Source organism: Artibeus jamaicensis, unplaced genomic scaffold (genome assembly GCF_021234435.1).
Source record: "Artibeus jamaicensis isolate MK-2021 breed Jamaican fruit bat unplaced genomic scaffold, CSHL_Jam_final contig_1016, whole genome shotgun sequence".
NCBI classification, from domain to species: Eukaryota; Metazoa; Chordata; class Mammalia; order Chiroptera; family Phyllostomidae; genus Artibeus; species Artibeus jamaicensis.
In genome coordinates, this window is record NW_026521195.1 from 245,943 (window position 1) to 263,410 (window position 17,468).

The following is a 17,468-nucleotide window of genomic DNA, read 5'->3' on the forward strand; positions in this document are numbered from 1 at the left end:
CACGAATGTTTGCAGACTACAGAAGTTCTAATGGTCTTCAGGCACATCCGATTGTTTGTTAAGCAGAAGAGTAAACATTTGGCGTCTTGTCCAGGAGAAGGAGGGACACAACTTCAGGGACCGAGGCCTGGCCCTGTCCTCCCTGTCCTGTGGTGAAAAACCTCCAATCCTGGGTGAAGGCGGGAGACAGGACAGAGCCCCTGACGCACCGCCACCACCCTGGCCAGCGTCCGCCCTGACCCACCTGGAATCCGCTCGGGGGTGGCGGAGAACACCAACTCGACCTTCCCGTTGGCAGGAAAGCGGCCATCTGCAACAGAAGTCCCTGTCAGCCCTTGAGGAGGCGGGAGCCCTCACAGCAGGGACAGACAGTGTCCCTGTGGGCGGACGGCGTCCCCATGCAGAGAAATGTCGGTGGTTCACTGTCCCTCTAGCAAGTTTTTTTGCTGGATTGACTGTCAGTCTTTCCTGAGACTGGTCATCATTTTTTCGGCCTGGGTAAGGAGCGGGCTGCGGAGGGGAGGGGCAGGAAGTACGGGGAATCACGGGGGCCCTCACCACTGCAGGCACCGTCCAGGTCCTCCTTCCCGAACACGAGGTGGTGGCCCTGCACGGCCCCCGTGTGGAACTGCAGCCGGAACACGACGTCTCGGGTGGCGGAGCGGTACTTCTTGTGGTAGCATTTCACCTGTGGCGGAGACAAGGTGACAGCTGCAGGGACGGCCCCCCTCGGGCTGACTCCGAGGTGGGCACACAGGTCGGCTCTCAGGGCAGGGGCTGCTGGGACCGCGCGACTGGAGCAGGGCGGGCCAGAACGGCAGTGCCCCTTGCGGCTAGTCGTCCCCCCGTTCCAGGCTGTCTGTGGCTGTGCCTGCTGTCACAGTCTGCAGCCCCCCAACAGGCCACACCAATACTGCAGACCACCGGAAGGGCGGCTCCTTGGGGAACAAGTGCTGAACGGAACCCTGTGGCTCTTCTCTAAACCTGAACGGCAGACTGCGAGGATGGTTTTCTGTCCCCTGTTCATAAGAAAAATGGGTGCCGTGACCGCCTGTACCACGCTGCCTGCTTTTGCATGCTATAATTTAGGGACAGATGGGGTGGGGGGAGCGAGAGAGACACAGAGAGAGAGAGGACGACAGCAGAGGGTGGGGCAGAGAGATGGGGAGGCCAGCCAGGCTGCGTGAACACCCAGGGGTGGTCACGAGAGACCAGCCTCAGAATCACCAGGGATGCTGTTGAACTCGGGCCCCTTCTGGGGCTCCCGGGGGTCCCTGTCCCAGCCAAGCAGAGCATGATGGGGCACCCTCCCTGGTGGGGAACAGGAGCAGGGGGCCAGGGGCTTTCAGAAGCAGTGATCTTCCTACAAGACTCGCCCTGGAGAAACGAGCTTATGACGCTGTGCGGTCACAGAGGTCCGTGAGAGGGGCTGTCCCCCTGGGCCTACCTCTGGGCCATCGGCCAGGGCTCGAACGAATGGACGGGGTGCCCCATGGTGATGAACGTGTGGAGCCGTCACCAAGGACCTACACCCGGGCCCCGGCTGGCGCCCTGGTCCAGGGCACCCACAGCCACAGAACGAGGGTTCGGCGGAGGTGCGACGACCCCCACTCGCTTACCTCCCTCACCCTCTGGGTGCCTCTCGCGCCCCACAGGGCCCCTGTTCGGTGAGGCCCCCACCCCGTGCCGCGAAGGAGACCCCACATGGAGGTCCTCCGGCCCCATCTGCACGGGGTGAAGGGATGCGCACCCACGCCTGCTGCCCCCACTGGTGCCTGGGATGTGGGGCCCCAGGGGGCGATGGCAGGAGCAGGAAGTGAAGTCCAGGCTCGTGGCCACGCAGCTCCCAAAACTTTACAAACACCAAGTAAAACAGAGGCTTTAAAAAACGACAGGCTGAGAGGAGACAGCCCCGGGGCAGGTCCCACGAGAGGGGCCCTGGAGAGCCGGCATGGCGGGACACCGCCCTGCAGCCCTTTCCTGCTGGGTTGCCCAGGGTTCCCTGGGCTCACGGGCTCCCGGCCTGTCACCGGTGCCCAGCGTGGCTTCTCACAGCGGAGTCACTCATGATCCCATGGCCAGCCTGGACGCATGCCCACCGTCCCAGCCTCACTCCCCAGCATGAGCTCGCCTGCCTGTGCCCCGGAGTAAACCCCGTGCTCTCAGGGACTGAGGCCTGCGTGTCCCCTGCACCTCGGTTTCCCCCAGGTGACATACATGCACACACACACTGGCTGCACTCCTGTGTGATGGAATTCTGACTCAGGTGACACTGACCTCGGTTTCCCCCAGGTGACATACATGCACACACACACTGGCTGCACTCCTGTGTGATGGAATTCTGACTCAGGTGACACTGATCTGGGAGGCAGCCTGGCTGTGCAGAGGAATTTTTCCTTCAAACCTCTGTCAGCGACTGAAGAGCGCTCAGGCCAGGGGGTCGAGGTTTGGGGTTGAGGTTTGGGAATGAGCCCTGGGCTACCTGCCCTAGAGTGCCCAGGGCTGCTCCCTCCACAGGTCGGCTGCCACCACAGGAGGGGCTGAGGCCCAGCCAGGTCCGGGAGACTGGGGACAGTGTGGGAGACATACACACAGACGTGCAGGATGAGGCGGGAGCGGCCGGGGCCCTACAACAACCTGCCTTGGAGCAAAGTGCAGAGCCAGAGGGAAGGACCCGCTGCCGCCCTGGTCCCACATGAGGGCCTCGAGGGAGACCACACACAAAGGCGCTATTTGTTCGCACAGACGCCTGGGGGAGGCGGCCCTCTGCCTGGGGTCTGGTCAAGGAGCCCCTCGGCCTGGAGCACAAGCTGCAGTGGCCACAGCAGGGGCAGCAAGACCAGGCAGGCAGGACAGGGTGTGTTTACCGGGCGAGCGGGCTCTGGACGCCTGCCAGGCTGCAACGGGCCTGCCCTGCACATTCCTCCCCGGGTTACATAACCCTGGCGTGTTTACTGAGCACCTGAAGCCCAGCCCTTCCCGAGGGCGGACTGCAGGCCGACCTTCACGCAGGCTCACTGAGGTGGAGGGTCCTGTGTGCAGGGGAGGGGGCGTGGGGAGAGCCGAGCTTCGAGGGGGCACGTGGGTGCTGCCACCCTGCCTCCCAGCACTGACGCCTCCACTGGCCCTGAGGGGAGGACAACAAGCACAGCCCCACCCCCCCCAGTAACTTTCCAAGCTGGTCACAGTGGACATGGCCGCACCCACGTCAGGGCACAGCAGAGGTACCTGCACGCAAGGCAAACTCTTAGCAAAGCCACGAAGGGGAAGCCAGAGAGGACTGGAGGCCGCAGGGGAGGCCCGAGACTAAGGGCGCCAGGCAGCCCTGGGGCCACTGCCCACCCTGAGCCTGGTGCAATGCCAACATGGCACAGAGGGGGCCAGGCCCTGCAGTGGCAGGTGGAGCTCTAGCAGCCTCGCCTGCAGCTGGGGATCTTTTCCGAGGTAGAACTGTTGCCAAGTCCTTGATGAGAAATGAGAGGCTGAGCATCTGAACCTTCACACAGAACAGGCCCTGAGCCTCCTTCTGCACCAGCCGCCTTCCCAGTGCCGCGTCCTCTGGCTTGCAGCATGGCACCGGGCTACCCACTAAACCTGGGGCAGCAGCACAGGTGTGGCTGGCAGGTCATGGCCACCAGGAGTGGCTGGACGGGGTCTGGGTAGCAGCGTCCTGCCTCTCAGAGGCTTAGCAGACCAGGCCCACCCCTAGCAGGGGACATGCCCCACCACTCTCCCTAGGACCTCTGCCAACATCGGAGAACATTCCTGGTGGTTTTTCCTTGTGGAGCCCCAAGGTCATTTCCAGGAGGAACCACAGCCCTGGAATTCCAAGTCGCCCCACTCCAGTCCTGTCCCCCGACCTAGGACCCTGCAGCTCACCCCCTGGGGCAGCTACACCAGGCTCCCCTTGCCCCACAGACCCGCCTGCAGCTCCCCAGCCGCTGGAGCCCGAGCTCCCAGGAGCGGGGTCTGTGCGGGACCCAGGGGCCTGCAAACACACACCACGTGATGTCGGGACAGACCCCATCAGTGCTGCCAGCTGATGGGGCGGAGGGTCGGGGCTGGGCACTCACCATGATGTCCCCCTTCAGGAGCTGGGCCGGCTCGATGGCAATGTAGATCCGACTCTGGTTTTCCGGGCCGATGTTGCTTTGGAAAAAGGAGATGCGTCGTTACGTCCCCCCAGGGTTTACGGGAAGAACACGTTCCCAGAAAAGTACCCCAAGAGCTGCAAACTCGGGAGTTACACAGAAGCCCCAAGGGGCCCGGGGTGCAGCTCCTGAGACAGCCCGTGGAAGTGAGTCGGAAAAAGTGAAAGCTGCCGGGCTGGCCCGGTGCTGAGGACATTGGCCACCAGGGGCCACTTGGCCAAGGGCTCTGTGGTCAGCAGGGGGATGGCTGTCACCCTGGACCTCGCATTGTGAGCCCAGAAACGTGACAGAGGCTCCGAGTGGTCACGCGGTGGGGAGAACGCTCTGTACTTTTGCTCATTTTCCATTTTTGAACATAAAATGCTTAGAGGCCCAACGCCGAACAAGCCAAGAAACTCGTACAAGTTCTGAAATTCGAAGGAGCAAAAGGCCCACCGTAAAGGACCCTGTCGCAGGGCTGGACGTGTTTCTTTCCAGATGGCATGTGGCTCCCTCCACCCTCAACCCCATGGACGTCCCTCGGGGACACCGTGACAGACAGCTGGTCAGTGCGACAGTAGTGAAGCCGGGCTGAGATGCAGGGCCCCCACCCACGGAGCGCTGGTCCGGGACTCCCCACTTTGCCCCTTGCTCCACCCACGGGCAAGCTGCCCTGCACCACTGCCTGCCTCCCACCCAGGAGGCCGACACACTTACTAGATCCCAGACGTGTGCACGGGCTGCATGGCCTGGTACAGCTTGAGGAAGGGCCGGCACGCTGGGAGAGCAAGGGAGGGGCGTGAGATAGGAGCCCTGAGCTGCCGTCCAGCACAGGGAAGCAGCTTCCGAGCGCACAGCAGCGGAAGGGACACCGGGGTCCCTCACAGTCCTGCCCCTGATGAGCAAAGCAGCCTGCCCCACACAGGCGGCTCTGTCCAGTCAGGGACGGAGAGGGCCCAGGCCTCTCTGGGTGGACAGCACGCCTGCCCAGTGTAAAAACAGCACCCTGACACGGCCATGTGGGACACTCACCTCCGCCGGCGTCAAAGTTGGGGGTGCCATGAAGGATGACGAAGTGCAGGAACAGGGGCGAGGTGTTCATCTTCACTGTCCCCGCCAGCAGCCCGCTCAGGAACTGGACGTACCTGCCAAGCACAGTCAGCTGAGCGCCAGGGGTCGCACCTCAGCTCCTGAACCCCAGCTGCCTCCCACATCCACGCCAACTGCTCGCCCTGACTGTGCACGCGTCTGCCAGAGAGACGCTGCTGCACCGGGAGGTTTCCTTGTGGGGACCTCGGATGGGGTGTGGCCCCACCATGAGCCCTGAGGCTGCCCCTCCTCCTGGCAAGCCTGGCTGCACACAGAGGGGAGCTGCGCGGTGCCCGCCATCCTGTGCAGGTCCAGCACCGAGTCTCCTGTGCCTGCGTGGAGCCCAGCAGAGGCAGGATGGGGCCCAGTCTGAGCCCCACCTCCAGCCACCAGCAGGCTCAGCCTCGCTTATGTTAAAAACAAGAAAAATCTGTGGTTTGCGCCTGCAATTCACACACTGGGGTCTGTCATTCTGGGCTGCTGACACTAACTGGAGAGGAGACTGAAAGTCAAGTTCAAAAACCCCATTGTCAGCCCATCCCTTTAGGGACAGGTTAGAAAACGCGGGCTTCCCTTGGATTCCTGCTGCAGCGTCTCCACAGTCCTGGGGGCAACAACCCCTCTGCTCTCTCAGCACAAACAGGAGAAACTTCCCAAAGTCGCCAGGTGGACAGAAACTCGGGGGAGCAGGTGGCTGGCCACAGCTGGGGTACTGGCCACCAGAGGGCTCCACACGCCTTCTTAGCCCCACTGTGTGCCGACCAGGGGTGGCTGGGTGACCTGTCCTCAGCCTTTAAGTCCCCTAGTAACACACACTGCAAACTTCAAGGCCGTCAGCTCTGGGATTCTGGGTGAAGGGAAGGGAGTTGAGGGCACCAGGGACCCTGAGCTGTCCCTGCCCTGGACAGCAGCCCCTCTGCTCTGGTGCTGGGCCACCCTGGTCGCCTCGGCCCTTCCAGCATGTGTACCCCATGGGCGCACAGTCATCTGCTTGAGTGGTTGGCTGTGGCCACCCTGGCAAGGCGCCCTTGAATCTCTGGGTGCCCTTGGCTCTCTGGGTACCCTGGGCTCGGCAAGCCCGTGGACATTTCCATGGGACCTGCAGGCTCCCAGCTGCAGAGACCGATTTCAGGCGAGCCCAAGCCTCCTTGGTGTTGCTGCCACAGTCCCTGGAATGGGTGTCTCTCCCGACCAGAGGCATCCAGCCTGGCTGCTCTGTGTCTGCTGTCCCCACGAGGGACCGCCCTGCTGCTCCCCGTGGGAGGGGTCCCTGCTGCACCTTCCAGCCCGCCCTCCTGTGCTGCCTGCAGTTTGCACACCAAAGCCCCACTCGCCTGCCGCCTGCCCAGGGGCTCGCCTACCGTTTCTGGGACGGCTGCATCAGGGCCGAGACTTTGTCATCATAGTACTTCTTCATCGCGAACCTGTCCAGGGCCTGGTCGGCGCTGGGGGGGGCAGGAGAGGCAGAGAGAGTGTCACGTCTCCTTGGACGCTGCTGGGGGATAGATGGACGCGCCCGCAAGGAGCTCTGTCTCTGCTACACCGCGGGACCCGCGTCAGCGTCTCCTCTCGGACCCCGACCCCCACAGATACACACTGAGACCGCAGTGGACACCGGGCGGCAGGGCCCAGTTCCTGCAGGACACGGCGGCCGCTCAGCTGTGCCCCACACATGGCTCCCAGGAGTCCCTGGTGGCCGGTCCCCACAGGCAGGCACCAGCCCGGACCCTGAACAGGGAGGCGGGTTTTGGGGGGCTCTGGGTGGGACCGAGGCAGACCCAAGCATCAGGATCACAGGGGACTGGACACGCCCACAGGCCACAGTAGTGGGCTCCCCACAAAACCCCAAAGGAGTGTCTGGGACTGGCAGGGGACAGTCAGAGTGCCGCCATGGGGAGGTAGGTCTACGAGCAGGCCCGGAGGGGTCAGAGCGCTGTGGCTGGGGAGGCGGACCGTCTGACCCTGAACAGATCGCAGCCCCCGGGAGCCGTCGGGCCTCTGTCCTGAGGGGGTGCTGTCGTCCGTGAGCCTCTTTCTCACGGCACATCTCCCTTTGCTGCGTTGGTGCAAGAATGTTCCTCCTGCCATGTCCAGAGGTTTCTGCTCTGGTTCTGGGGCAGCGTTGGTGACCAAGGCCAGAACAACACCTCCTGGGGACGACCCCCAGGGCCTGGGTCTGAGGAGCCCGTCCCAGGGACCGTTGGATGCTGCCAGCTTGTCATTGCGGTGGTGTCTGTGTGGGGTCAGCATAGGTCAATACAGTTCTGACAAAGCCTGGAAGCAACTTGGAGAGGCAGCACCTGGACGGCTTCACCGGCACCGATGTCCAATGTCCGTGGGGAAGGGGGTGGGCTGTGCAGCCCTGGATGAGACGCAGGAGAGTGCACACTCAGCAGCGAGGGTCACGAAGCGCCGGGCCTTCACTGTGCTGCTAAGAAGGGCCTATGGGGTCGCTCCTCCAGGTGTGGAGCACCGGCCCCCTCTCATGCATCCTCACAGCCGTGGACCAACAGATGCCGTGAGCACCCGCTTCGCAGGTGGACATGGAGTCGGGAGGTTCACGGAGACCACCTGGCCGTGCAGCGGAGGGGGCGAGCCTCGTCTGCCCAGGAAGGCTGCATTTGGAGTGCGTTTCGGCGATGCAGTAGAAAGCCGTCTGACTCCAGGCCTCGGAGAACTCCAGGCCGGCCCGGCACACGGCCCAGGCTCCCCACAGAGCTGTGGAGCTGTGCGCACACACGCGGAAACACAGGTGCTGTGCGGAGCCCACCAGGAACCTGGGCTCCGTCCAAATACCTCCGGCTCTATTGAGGGACCCGATGGGACCAAGACTGGCACAGACACAGGGCGCTTTATCCCCAAGAAGGGTCTGTCTTTCACAAGGGGGTTGGGTTTCCTCCCTGGCAGGCTCAAGTGCCCAGTTTGCTTCCAGAGAAAACACTTGGAAAGTCAGGTTTCACCCTCGATGTGGGTGAGGAAGGGGCTGTTAGCTCCATGAACGGGCTCAAGTTTCCTTCGGACAGAGCAGCTCCAGCCGCAGAGTGGCCATTGAGACACATTTCTCGCTAGATGTCCAGGTGAGTGCGTGTAGCCCTGGCATGTGCCCCGGGAGGCGTCCGTGTCCCGCAGCACGGCCCCTGCCAAAGCTGGGTTCCCGGGACTCCTGGGCCCGAACGCCCACCCCCTGGTCCCCGGCGTGCCCACGCTGCTCCTACCTGGCCGAGACATTGGTGAAGTGCATGTAGGAGGAGATGACAACTCCAATGCGCCCCTTCCCACCCTGTGAACACAGAAGAGGAGCCAGGTTCCCTCAGCTCCTGTGGCAGAGGGGGCTGTGCTGGAACAGCACTCACTCGGGGACAGGAGAACAGAGAGCGGTCTGGGAGAAGGGCCGGCAGTGCCGGCAGACCCCCGAGGGAACGGCTGCAGAGGCGGCCGGTGGGCTCACCGTGTCCCAGCAAGGCGGGGAAAGACTGTGCTTGGCAGGAGCCGTTTGCGCCTGGACAGAGCCCTGACCGCCCGGCCCGGGGCCCCAGGGCAAGGGCTCACCCTGCAGTGGATGACGACCACATGCTGGGGGTCGCAGTTCAGCCAGGACTCCTGGGCCTTGCAGATGGTGCACACCTTGTCCAGGGGCGGTGCGTGCAGCTCGGGCCAGCCCACGTCCAGGATCTGCAGGGGCGCAGCTCTCTCAGCCCCCGTCCCGGGCCCGGGGTGGGGTGGGCCCCAAGAGGACTGTCTCCATGACATGTTTTGCTCGAGGGTGCAGACCCGGCAGTGTGGGCCAGGAGAGGAAAAACAAGGACTCAGTCGCCCCAGGAGACGTCAGTCCCCAGTCTTATCTGCTGCCCTGAGCTGGCTGCAGATTCCAGGAAGGGCTCACTCCCAGGAGGCGCTGGGCTGAGAGTCAGGGGTGGGCCGATGGCTCCTGCACCCTCAGACCCTGTTTGGGACATTACAGCCTTTTCCCCAGGACCTCGGTGCAGATAACCCCTCAGGGCCCCCCGCCGGGGACACAGGTACTCCTGCGGGTGAGGGACGCCTCCTGGCCCAGTCAGTAGGAGGAAGAACAGTGGGTGTCCAGCACCAACCGGTCCTGAGTCATTTCCCCTTTTCCTCTCATTCAGGGCAGGGGTGGGGGTGGACAGGGAGGCAGAGCTCTATCTTACTATAGAAGCACTAGAAATAGGGTAAAATGATGGAGGGTTCCAAAAAGTGGCCGGGAAGCAGAAGTCACACAACCCTCACAACAGACAGCGGTGACGGGCCCCCCAGGCCTCTGGCACAGTCAGAGCTGGGACACTCGAGCCTCCGTCCACCCCTGTCCTGCCTCTGTCCACCAGCAAATGGGCAGCTCTCCAGGCTGCTGCCTCTCCATCCTGACAGCCATGGGCCTTAGGCACTGCCGCTGACACGCAGCCCAAAACACCTCCCCTCAGTCCCTCACAGCCAACACGGGGCGGAGGGGAGCCTGCGCACAGCGGGGTCAGGAGGGAGCCCGGGGCTGGGGGGACAGCGCCCTGTGTGGGTGGTGGCGGGTGAGGTGGCAGAGCCACCAGCACCCCGCGGCTGTGTGTGCGCCCTGGAGGGTGGGTGCACCTGGGGACCGCACTCCCGTTGGCTTCCCGGCCTGGGCGTCTCTCTCTGCACTGTTTTCACGATTTCCTTTGTGTCTATAGTTACTTTAAACTAAAAAAATTCGGTTTAAAAAGGAACCCGAGGACACGAACAGTTCCTGATGTCCACGGTCATGGGAGGAAAGACCTCAGGGGACGTCAGCGCCTGAGGGACCAGCTTCCCTGTGACACCCCTGGACTCGGAGCGCGGAGGGCCTACCTTGGGGTTCAGCCTCGCCAGGTCGTGTCTCTTTTCCGACAAGTTCAGCACCTGTGGGGGTGGGAGGAAGCTGTCAAGACAAGCCACTGTCCTGGGGACGGATGGCAAATGACGGCATTTTTACATGCAGGTGCCTCCAGGTGGATGACAGAGGACTGATGTGTGTGTCACTGTCATGAAACGAAAAACAGAAACATCCACCGGGTGGCCCGGCCGTGTCTGGGGGCCCTGGAGGCGCCCCGAGCCCACAGCCAATGGTCAGAGGACACCATTTGGATGCGGGGGGAGAGAGAAGTAGCCTGGGTCCTTTGTTCAGGGTGTTACAGGACACATGCACAATTTTTAAAAAGGTCCTTGTCCCCCAGAAAGGCAGGGACCTCCACCCTATGTTTCTGAACCCAGCGAGGCCCCACCCACCCAGAGGAAAGGGGAAGACCCGGACGGCAGCCCTGCTATTCAGGCCCTCGAGCTCCCCAAGTGGAGGGGACTCAGAATGGTCCCTTCCTCTGTGAGAAAGGAAGACACCCCTGAGACCCTGAGGACGGGCTGTGACGACCCCAGGGCCGCCCACGCACTGTCCCTCCTGTCATGGGGGCCAGGGAGCCGCTTCCACTCCACTCGGACGGCTGCAGTGAGTCAGCCGGGCGTCACCTGGTGCTGCAGGTTTAGTCATCCCAGGAGGCCGATAAGGATGACAATGCGGCCTTGTCGGCAAAGATTAGCAGCTCTGCTGCAGATAAGGAGGCCTCCGGGCGGTCAGGGGTGGGGGTGGAGTTTCACTGGGCCGCAATCCCACCGGGCAGCGGGGCCCCTCCACACGGTGGCGCCTGGGAGCATGCGAGGACGTGCTGAGGATCTGACTGAGGTGCGTTGCTGTCCCGGCAGCCCTGCCTGTGGAACGCCCACCCTGTCCTCGGCTGGCACCTCAGGAGGGAGCCAGCTGTCCCTGCCAGGTGGAGACCAGGACCCTCTATAGCACTGGAGGGTGAGCAGCAGCCCAAAAGTCACTCTGCCTCTGCTCGGCCCCCAAGTCCCAGGATCTGGTCACCGTGACCTGCAGGGACACCCTGCATGCACACTGCAGTACGTGAGTCCCCAGGACACTGGGCATGTCCAAGTTGCAGCGAACTAAGGGTCTTCTGGCTGCACCCATGCTCACTGTCCCCTTGCTGTCCCCATGCTCCGCGTCCCCACATTGTCCCCATGCTCATTGTCCTCTCACTGCCTCCTCGCCGTCCCCACACTCTGCTCTACTCACCAGGTAGTTGTCGCCATGCTTGGACCTCAGCATGCGCGTCACCTCCTGCAGGCTGTGAAGGTAGGCCTCCTCGGAGCAGCCCGTGGGGAAGGACACTGCGATGATGCGCTCGGTGACGTAGGTGAGGTCCAGCTCGTGGCCGTCCTCCATGGCGGGGCTCAGCGCTGCGGGCCTAGGAGACAGGGACGGTGGGCTTCGGGCCAGGCAGCAGAGGACAGCGTGGAGGGGTGCGGCTCCAGGGCCCACACAGACCTGAGCCCAGGTGCTGGGGAGCCCGTGTCTGCATGTGGAGTTTGGTCTCCTCACGGACGCCCTATTCCGCTGTCCCTTACACTCAGGGCTGGGACCCTGTGCTCCGGGCAGCAAATAAACAGAAGGTCCCTGGCCGTGTGCAGGGCACCTGGCCGTACGGGACATGTGGGGCCCTCAGTGTCGGGCTGGCCCCAGGCAGCTGTGAACTAATGCACCAGAAAGAGCACAGGCCGGGGCTGGGAGGTGCCGGTGAGCCAGGTGGCAGGTGTGGGGAGGGGATGGCCCTCCAGCCAGGGAGGAGGCCAGCTGCCCCTGCAGAGGGAGGGCTGGGGAGGAATTCATTTGGCTGTGGGAAGGGCTGGGGTGGATGTCACCTGAGAGGAGGGCACAGGTGTGAGGATGGGATGTGGGGGAGGGGCAGGGCAGGAGGCCAAGCACTTTCAGTGGGGACTGTGCTGGGGGCCACGGGCTGGAGCCAGGCCCGCAGGGGGGCTGTCCAGAGTGGAAGAGGAAGAGCCCTGGGAGAGGTGGCGAGGTCGCCCCCAGACCAGACAGCCCGCCAGTGAAACCACACACTGAGAGGGATGGGGGACATGGGGGTGTGGGACATCGGGGTGGGGGACGTCAGGCCATGGGGCATTAGGGGGTGGCAGTGTAGGTCCCTCACTACTGTTGCCACCAGCTTCGGGGGATGGTGGCTGCTGCTGCTGATTTGTTCACTACCCTTGTTATCTGTGTTGCCCCTCATTTCGGAAAAACTCAAAAACGTACAAAACAGTTTAACAACCTGCCAGATGCCCACCTTCTCTGACCTCCGAACTAACCTGCGGCTGACCCTCCCCACCCACCCCCGCCGTCTCCTGCACTCGAGGGCTTTGAAGAAATCCCTGAGGTTGTACCACTTCACGTACAAACACGTCCGCATCTATTTCCAGGAGATAAAGACCCCAGCTAGTGACGGCTATGATGCCAGCATCTCACCTGGAAGGGGTGGTGCCACCAATAATCCAACACCATAAACTCACTTTTTTAAGTTGATTTGTTCACATCAGGAAGCAAACCATTACTGGGGTTTTGCCTCTCTAACCCCATGCACCGGATGTGGGTATAGAAGAGCCGCCTTGCTTTTCAATTCCGAGTTCAATGTCTCTGAACACTGAAGGGCAACGAATACTGTGCTTCCACCACCAATCTCGGTCCCCGAGGGGCCGTCCACGTGCCAGCTCTGAGGGAGCCCGCTGCCCTGCCCAAGCCAAGCCTGGGGGCCCTCAAAATGACAGCCTCACAGCCACCCCACGGTGGTTTATAAAGACCATGCCATCCGCAGGACCTGGGCTCCCAAAGCCGGGAGGCCGCCTGGGACACGCCGAGGTGACGTGGCGTGCATTGCCTCTGGACGTGCACTTCAGAAATCAAAGTGGGAGTGAAGGTTGTTACAGAGCCGACGGGCCCCAGGCCCTGGCGACAGCAGTGCACACTCACCTGGACGGCCTGTCGCAGCAGGGAGCAGCGGACGGTGAGGCACCCCCCGGAGCCTACAGACGACAAAGCACAGGTCACTCTGGTGTCTCCCGCCCTGGCAGCCCACACCTGGCAACCCAGGTGGGGCGGCTGGCAGCTGCTCCCCAGTTTACTCCTAGATGGGCAGCCCCACTGCTGGCCACCGGCCCGTTACACTGCCGGCCAGGACACGCGGTCTGTCTGTCAGGGAGGCTCAGCCCCGGGAGCAGCGTCTCGAGTCCATGAACTGGCTCGGTCTGCATCAGCTGCGGGCATGTACGTGAAAGAGCCTATTTATATGTTGAGAGAATTCCGTCTCAAGGGGAAGGAAGCTTCAGGTCACACGGCCCTTCCCTGGGCGGGCATGCAAGTGTGCCTGTGTGAGACACACTAAGGCCATACCAACCACACTATCCCAGGAGGTGACCCGGCAATCTGCATGTCAGAACTGTCCCCACGGGGAAACCGAGGCTCATGGAGGTGCAGGGCGACCTCGCAGCTCCCCGACACCCCTCCTGGCTGGAGGCTCCCGTCTCTCCTGACTTCTGCGGAGCAGTCCCACCCCCACCCCACCTGGGGCCTTCTCTGCGGTCAGCCGGGCGGTGGGGGACACTGGGTGGTGTGGACAGGGTGCCCAGAGCCTGCCTCGGTGGGCAGAGCCCCTTCTCAGATGGGACCCGACACCTGCCTGCACCTGGTGTCCCCGCCTTGGGCCCCCAGCTCAACTTGGCTCCCACAGAGGGGACAGAGAGTGAGCACCGGCTGTTTCAGGGATCGGGAGCACGGACCCCTCCCTGAACCTCGACCACACCACTCCTTAGCCGACTGCAAACCGCAGAGGCCACCGTCTCGGCCCCTGCACTGAAGGGGGACTCGGGCAGCCAGCCCCTCCTCCACCTGCTGGGTGGAGGAGGGGTGTCCACACTGGAGTGCCAGTCTCCCCTGGTCAGGACACGGCCTCTGGTCATCTCGCAGGCTCGGAGGTGCCTGGGCACTGACCGGGATGGTGCCAGCAGAGCCCTGACCAGCCCTCTGAGGACAGAGACCACCCTCCCTGCAGACAAAGGCCTCATGCCCGGCAGGGGCTCCACACCGACTCCGCCCATTGTCCCAAGGCCCTGCCCCCACACTTGAACCGCCCCAACCAGACCAACTCCAAACACTGTGACGGTTCGGGCACAAAGACTATCCTGGCCAGCACGGCTCAGTAAGTTGGGCCCCGTTCTGCAAAGCAAAAGGCCACTGGTTCGATTCCCAGTCAGGGCATCTGCCTAGGCTGCAGGTTCAATTCCCAGTCAGGACACAGGAGGGGGCCAATCAACGTATCTCCCCCCCGGCCAAAAGTAAATAAATAAATAAAACTTTTAAAAACCAAAAAAGAATAGCAAAGACCGAAACAGACACAGATTGAAATGCTGGTGAAGTGTAAGCGGACCCAATACTTTCGAGGTCGGTCGGCCGCACACACCGAAAGCGCTAGGAAGGTCCGACGTGGACACCTCAGGGACCGTCCTGAGGAGGGCACAGGGGAGCGTGTGCAGCTGCGCAGACCGGGGCTCCCTGCGCCGCCAACTCTGCCGAACCGCAGAGCGGGCAGTGGCCAGAGGCCAGCCACACACGCCCTGGTGACGTCAGTGGGGACAAAGTGTGGGCACAGAGAGGGCAGGCCCCACTGCACCGTGAGGGTCCGAGACTCACACACCCACTCACTAGCACACACACACACTGGACACATGTGTGCACACCTGGATGACTGCACAGGCTATGAGCTCACGGGCAGCCATTTGCTCCTGGAATGTTGTGTTACATGTTTTCTCCTGGGTGCATTTTTCCCTTTCTACTAAGAACACGACTGACTTCTGCAGCGGGAGGGAGAACGGGCCAGGCCTGCAGGGTCAGCTCCTGCGAAGTCCCAGCTCCCAGAGTGGCATCCAGGCCAACCCCCCAACCCCAGCCATGGAAGGGCGCCTCCCTGTCACCGATCGCAGCTGCCGTCTGGATGGCAGGCAGCGAGGAAGACTCTACGGGGGGACCCTGAGCATTTGGAACGGGAGCACGCCCGGCCCGTTGAAGTCCCTGTGTGGGACCTCGGAGTGGGGTGCCCGGGCCCACCCACTGCCCTGTCCCCCGGGACCATGCCTCCCTCACCACTGGACTGCCCATCACTGCAGACCTTCACATCCCCTCGTGGGGCCCACATCCCGCCAGCTGATTCCAGCAGGGACCGTGCTTGGGGACTACCGTCCCCAGCAGCAGAGGTCCCATCCCTGGAGCTCACCCAGAGCCTGCCGCATCCCAAACGCACACTGCTAACATCCCAAACGGGCGGCTGGGGGGGAGCTCCCTGGCTTGGGTCCCTTCTGGAAGGATGACACCTGTGGGTCCCACACTGGGAAGGCGTGCTGGCCCTGGAGTCCACACGTCCCCAGGTCGGAGCTGAGGGAGCATCCACTCCTCCTGGCGGGGAGTCAGCGACCTGCTCGGAGGGCCCGGGCCCAGATGCACCTGAATGACCAACACTCACTGCTGCCACAACTGGGGTCAGTTCCGTGTTGGAAGTGGACACAGCAGCGGCTCTGCGGCCATCTGCCAGCAGAGGACAGTGGCCCAAGGTGTGTGCGCCACCACACTCTACCTCTGTGAACAGACAAGGGCTAGGAGCAGCTTGCAGGGGGGCAGCCACGGGCGGGAGGCGGGCCGCAGGGGGGAACGGGCTTGCTTCTCACAGACGGCCTGGTGCTCCTCAGACTGCCCTGCCCACACCGGTCACCCTGTGCCCCTCGGCAGGGACCCCAGGCCCTGCGTCACCAGAGTGAGGAACCCCGCAGCCGTCACCCCCCGCAGAGGCCAGTGGGCTGCTCCGGAGACCTGGGGGAGGCTGCGGGGGTCCCTGAGGGGAAGGCGCAGTCCTGGACGGCCACGCCCTTTCAGAGGGCCCCTGGGAGCCGGGCTGGGGTTCCTGCCTTTGGGAGCTGATGACACGGGCCCAGCTGTCCAGCGATACCCCAGTCCCTGAGCTGTCAGGCGAAGTCCTAGCTCTGGGCACAGTAATGCAAACTCTGCCCACTTGACCGTGGGACAGACGGCGGGCGGTGCCTCGGCAGGGTCGTTGGGGGTCATAGCAGGGCCTGCAGGGAGCAAAGGCCTCGCTCTGCCTCCATGGCCTCCTTTCATGTGACCTCTGGGAACTGAGAGCTGGGTGACAGCAACTGTGAGTGCCGGAGGAAGTGCCCAGTGGGGGTCACGCAGTGAGCAGGGTCACATGCCAAGGGACAGGGTGGCGGCCTCATCCTGCACACACACGTACACACATGTACACGCCTTGCCCGGGGGTGCAGCCTGCAGGCAGACGGGGGTCCAGAGGGCATGCAGCGGCAGTGTCCACACGTCCACTGCTGTGGGCTGAGGGGCAGGGCCCGGCCTGGCCCCCGAGGCCTCCTTCTCACCCCCACAGCACGAGGCCTCCGCACGCGCCAGGCAGCCCTGTGGGCTCCGGCCCACTGTGCGAGTCTCGCCTGGCTGACCGCTCGGATCCTCCACCTGCGGGCTCAGAGAGTGTCTCCCAGCCCTGGGACCGGGTACCCCGCCCCACCTACGTACACCCCTGCGCTGGTCTTTGCTTTTTCCCTCCCCTCACCTGAGGATGTGTTTACTGATTTTCAGAGCGAGGGGAAGGGGAGCAGAGAGAGAGACCATCAATCAGCCGCCTCCCACACACACCCTGACAGGGAATCGAACCCCGCAACCCTTGGGTGCACGAGACGACACTCCGACCAGCAGAGGCCCTGGCCCGGGCCCCCTGCCTTGGCCTTTTTCATGCACAGAAAGGACTGGACACTGCCTCCTTTGTCCACTCTGCATCCCTGAAGTGGACTCAGCCTGCCCGGCCTGGGTCCGCCCCTCAGCCCCTGGAGCCCCGTCCCCATAGAACTGGCACCTGTAGGATGGAGGGAGGGACCCGCCGACCGCTGGCACCCACGCCGTACATTTCAGTAATGAATCCCTAGTTAACTTTTCTCTTCAGGTGACAGAAAAACAGCTAAGTGGCTCACACGGACTTGCCCTCTGGCAGGAAGGCTGTGACGTGTGGGACCTGTGGGGTGAGGGCTGGGGCTTCTCTAAGAAGAAGCATCCAGGGAACGGAGCACCGGCGTCAGGCACCTCCAGGACACCACCCCCGGACCATTCCCACCTGCTCGCATGTGGGTTCTGCTCATTGACAGGGTGGGGCTCCGCAGCCGCGCCTGCTGGGGTTCGGACTCCCCGTGTCCCCGAGACAAGCACCGGAGCCCGGCACCCCTAGGCACACAGCTGGCCTCTGCCAGGCCGCCCCACGCCCCTGCTCACCTGGGGAAGGGCAGCGCCGGATCCCTGGGCCGGAGGGACAGGGCGCTGGCCCCTGC

At 63.3% G+C, this 17,468-nt stretch overlaps 1 protein-coding gene across 7 annotated transcripts in view; it reads right to left on the reverse strand.

Annotated features, from left to right (window-relative positions):
- Positions 1-17,468, reverse strand: part of TNS3 (tensin 3) — a 105,186-nt gene that overhangs the window by 36,503 nt on the left and 51,215 nt on the right. For 6 of the 7 annotated variants that reach the window (XM_053661399.1, XM_053661398.1, XM_053661394.1 and 3 more), the window contains exons 1-4: positions 4,848-4,929; positions 4,074-4,149; positions 559-688; positions 245-310 (exon numbers count right to left, since the gene is read on the reverse strand). In XM_053661399.1, the coding sequence (XP_053517374.1) occupies positions 245-310; positions 559-688; positions 4,074-4,149; positions 4,848-4,876 (301 nt within the window). In that variant the 5' untranslated portion in view covers positions 4,877-4,929. Of the gene's footprint in view, positions 1-244; positions 311-558; positions 689-4,073; positions 4,150-4,847; positions 4,930-5,162; positions 5,276-6,580; positions 6,665-8,434; positions 8,500-8,768; positions 8,892-10,055; positions 10,107-11,313; positions 11,486-13,047; positions 13,101-17,468 lie in introns of those variants that run through there. The other variant, XM_053661408.1, reaches the window with a different exon arrangement.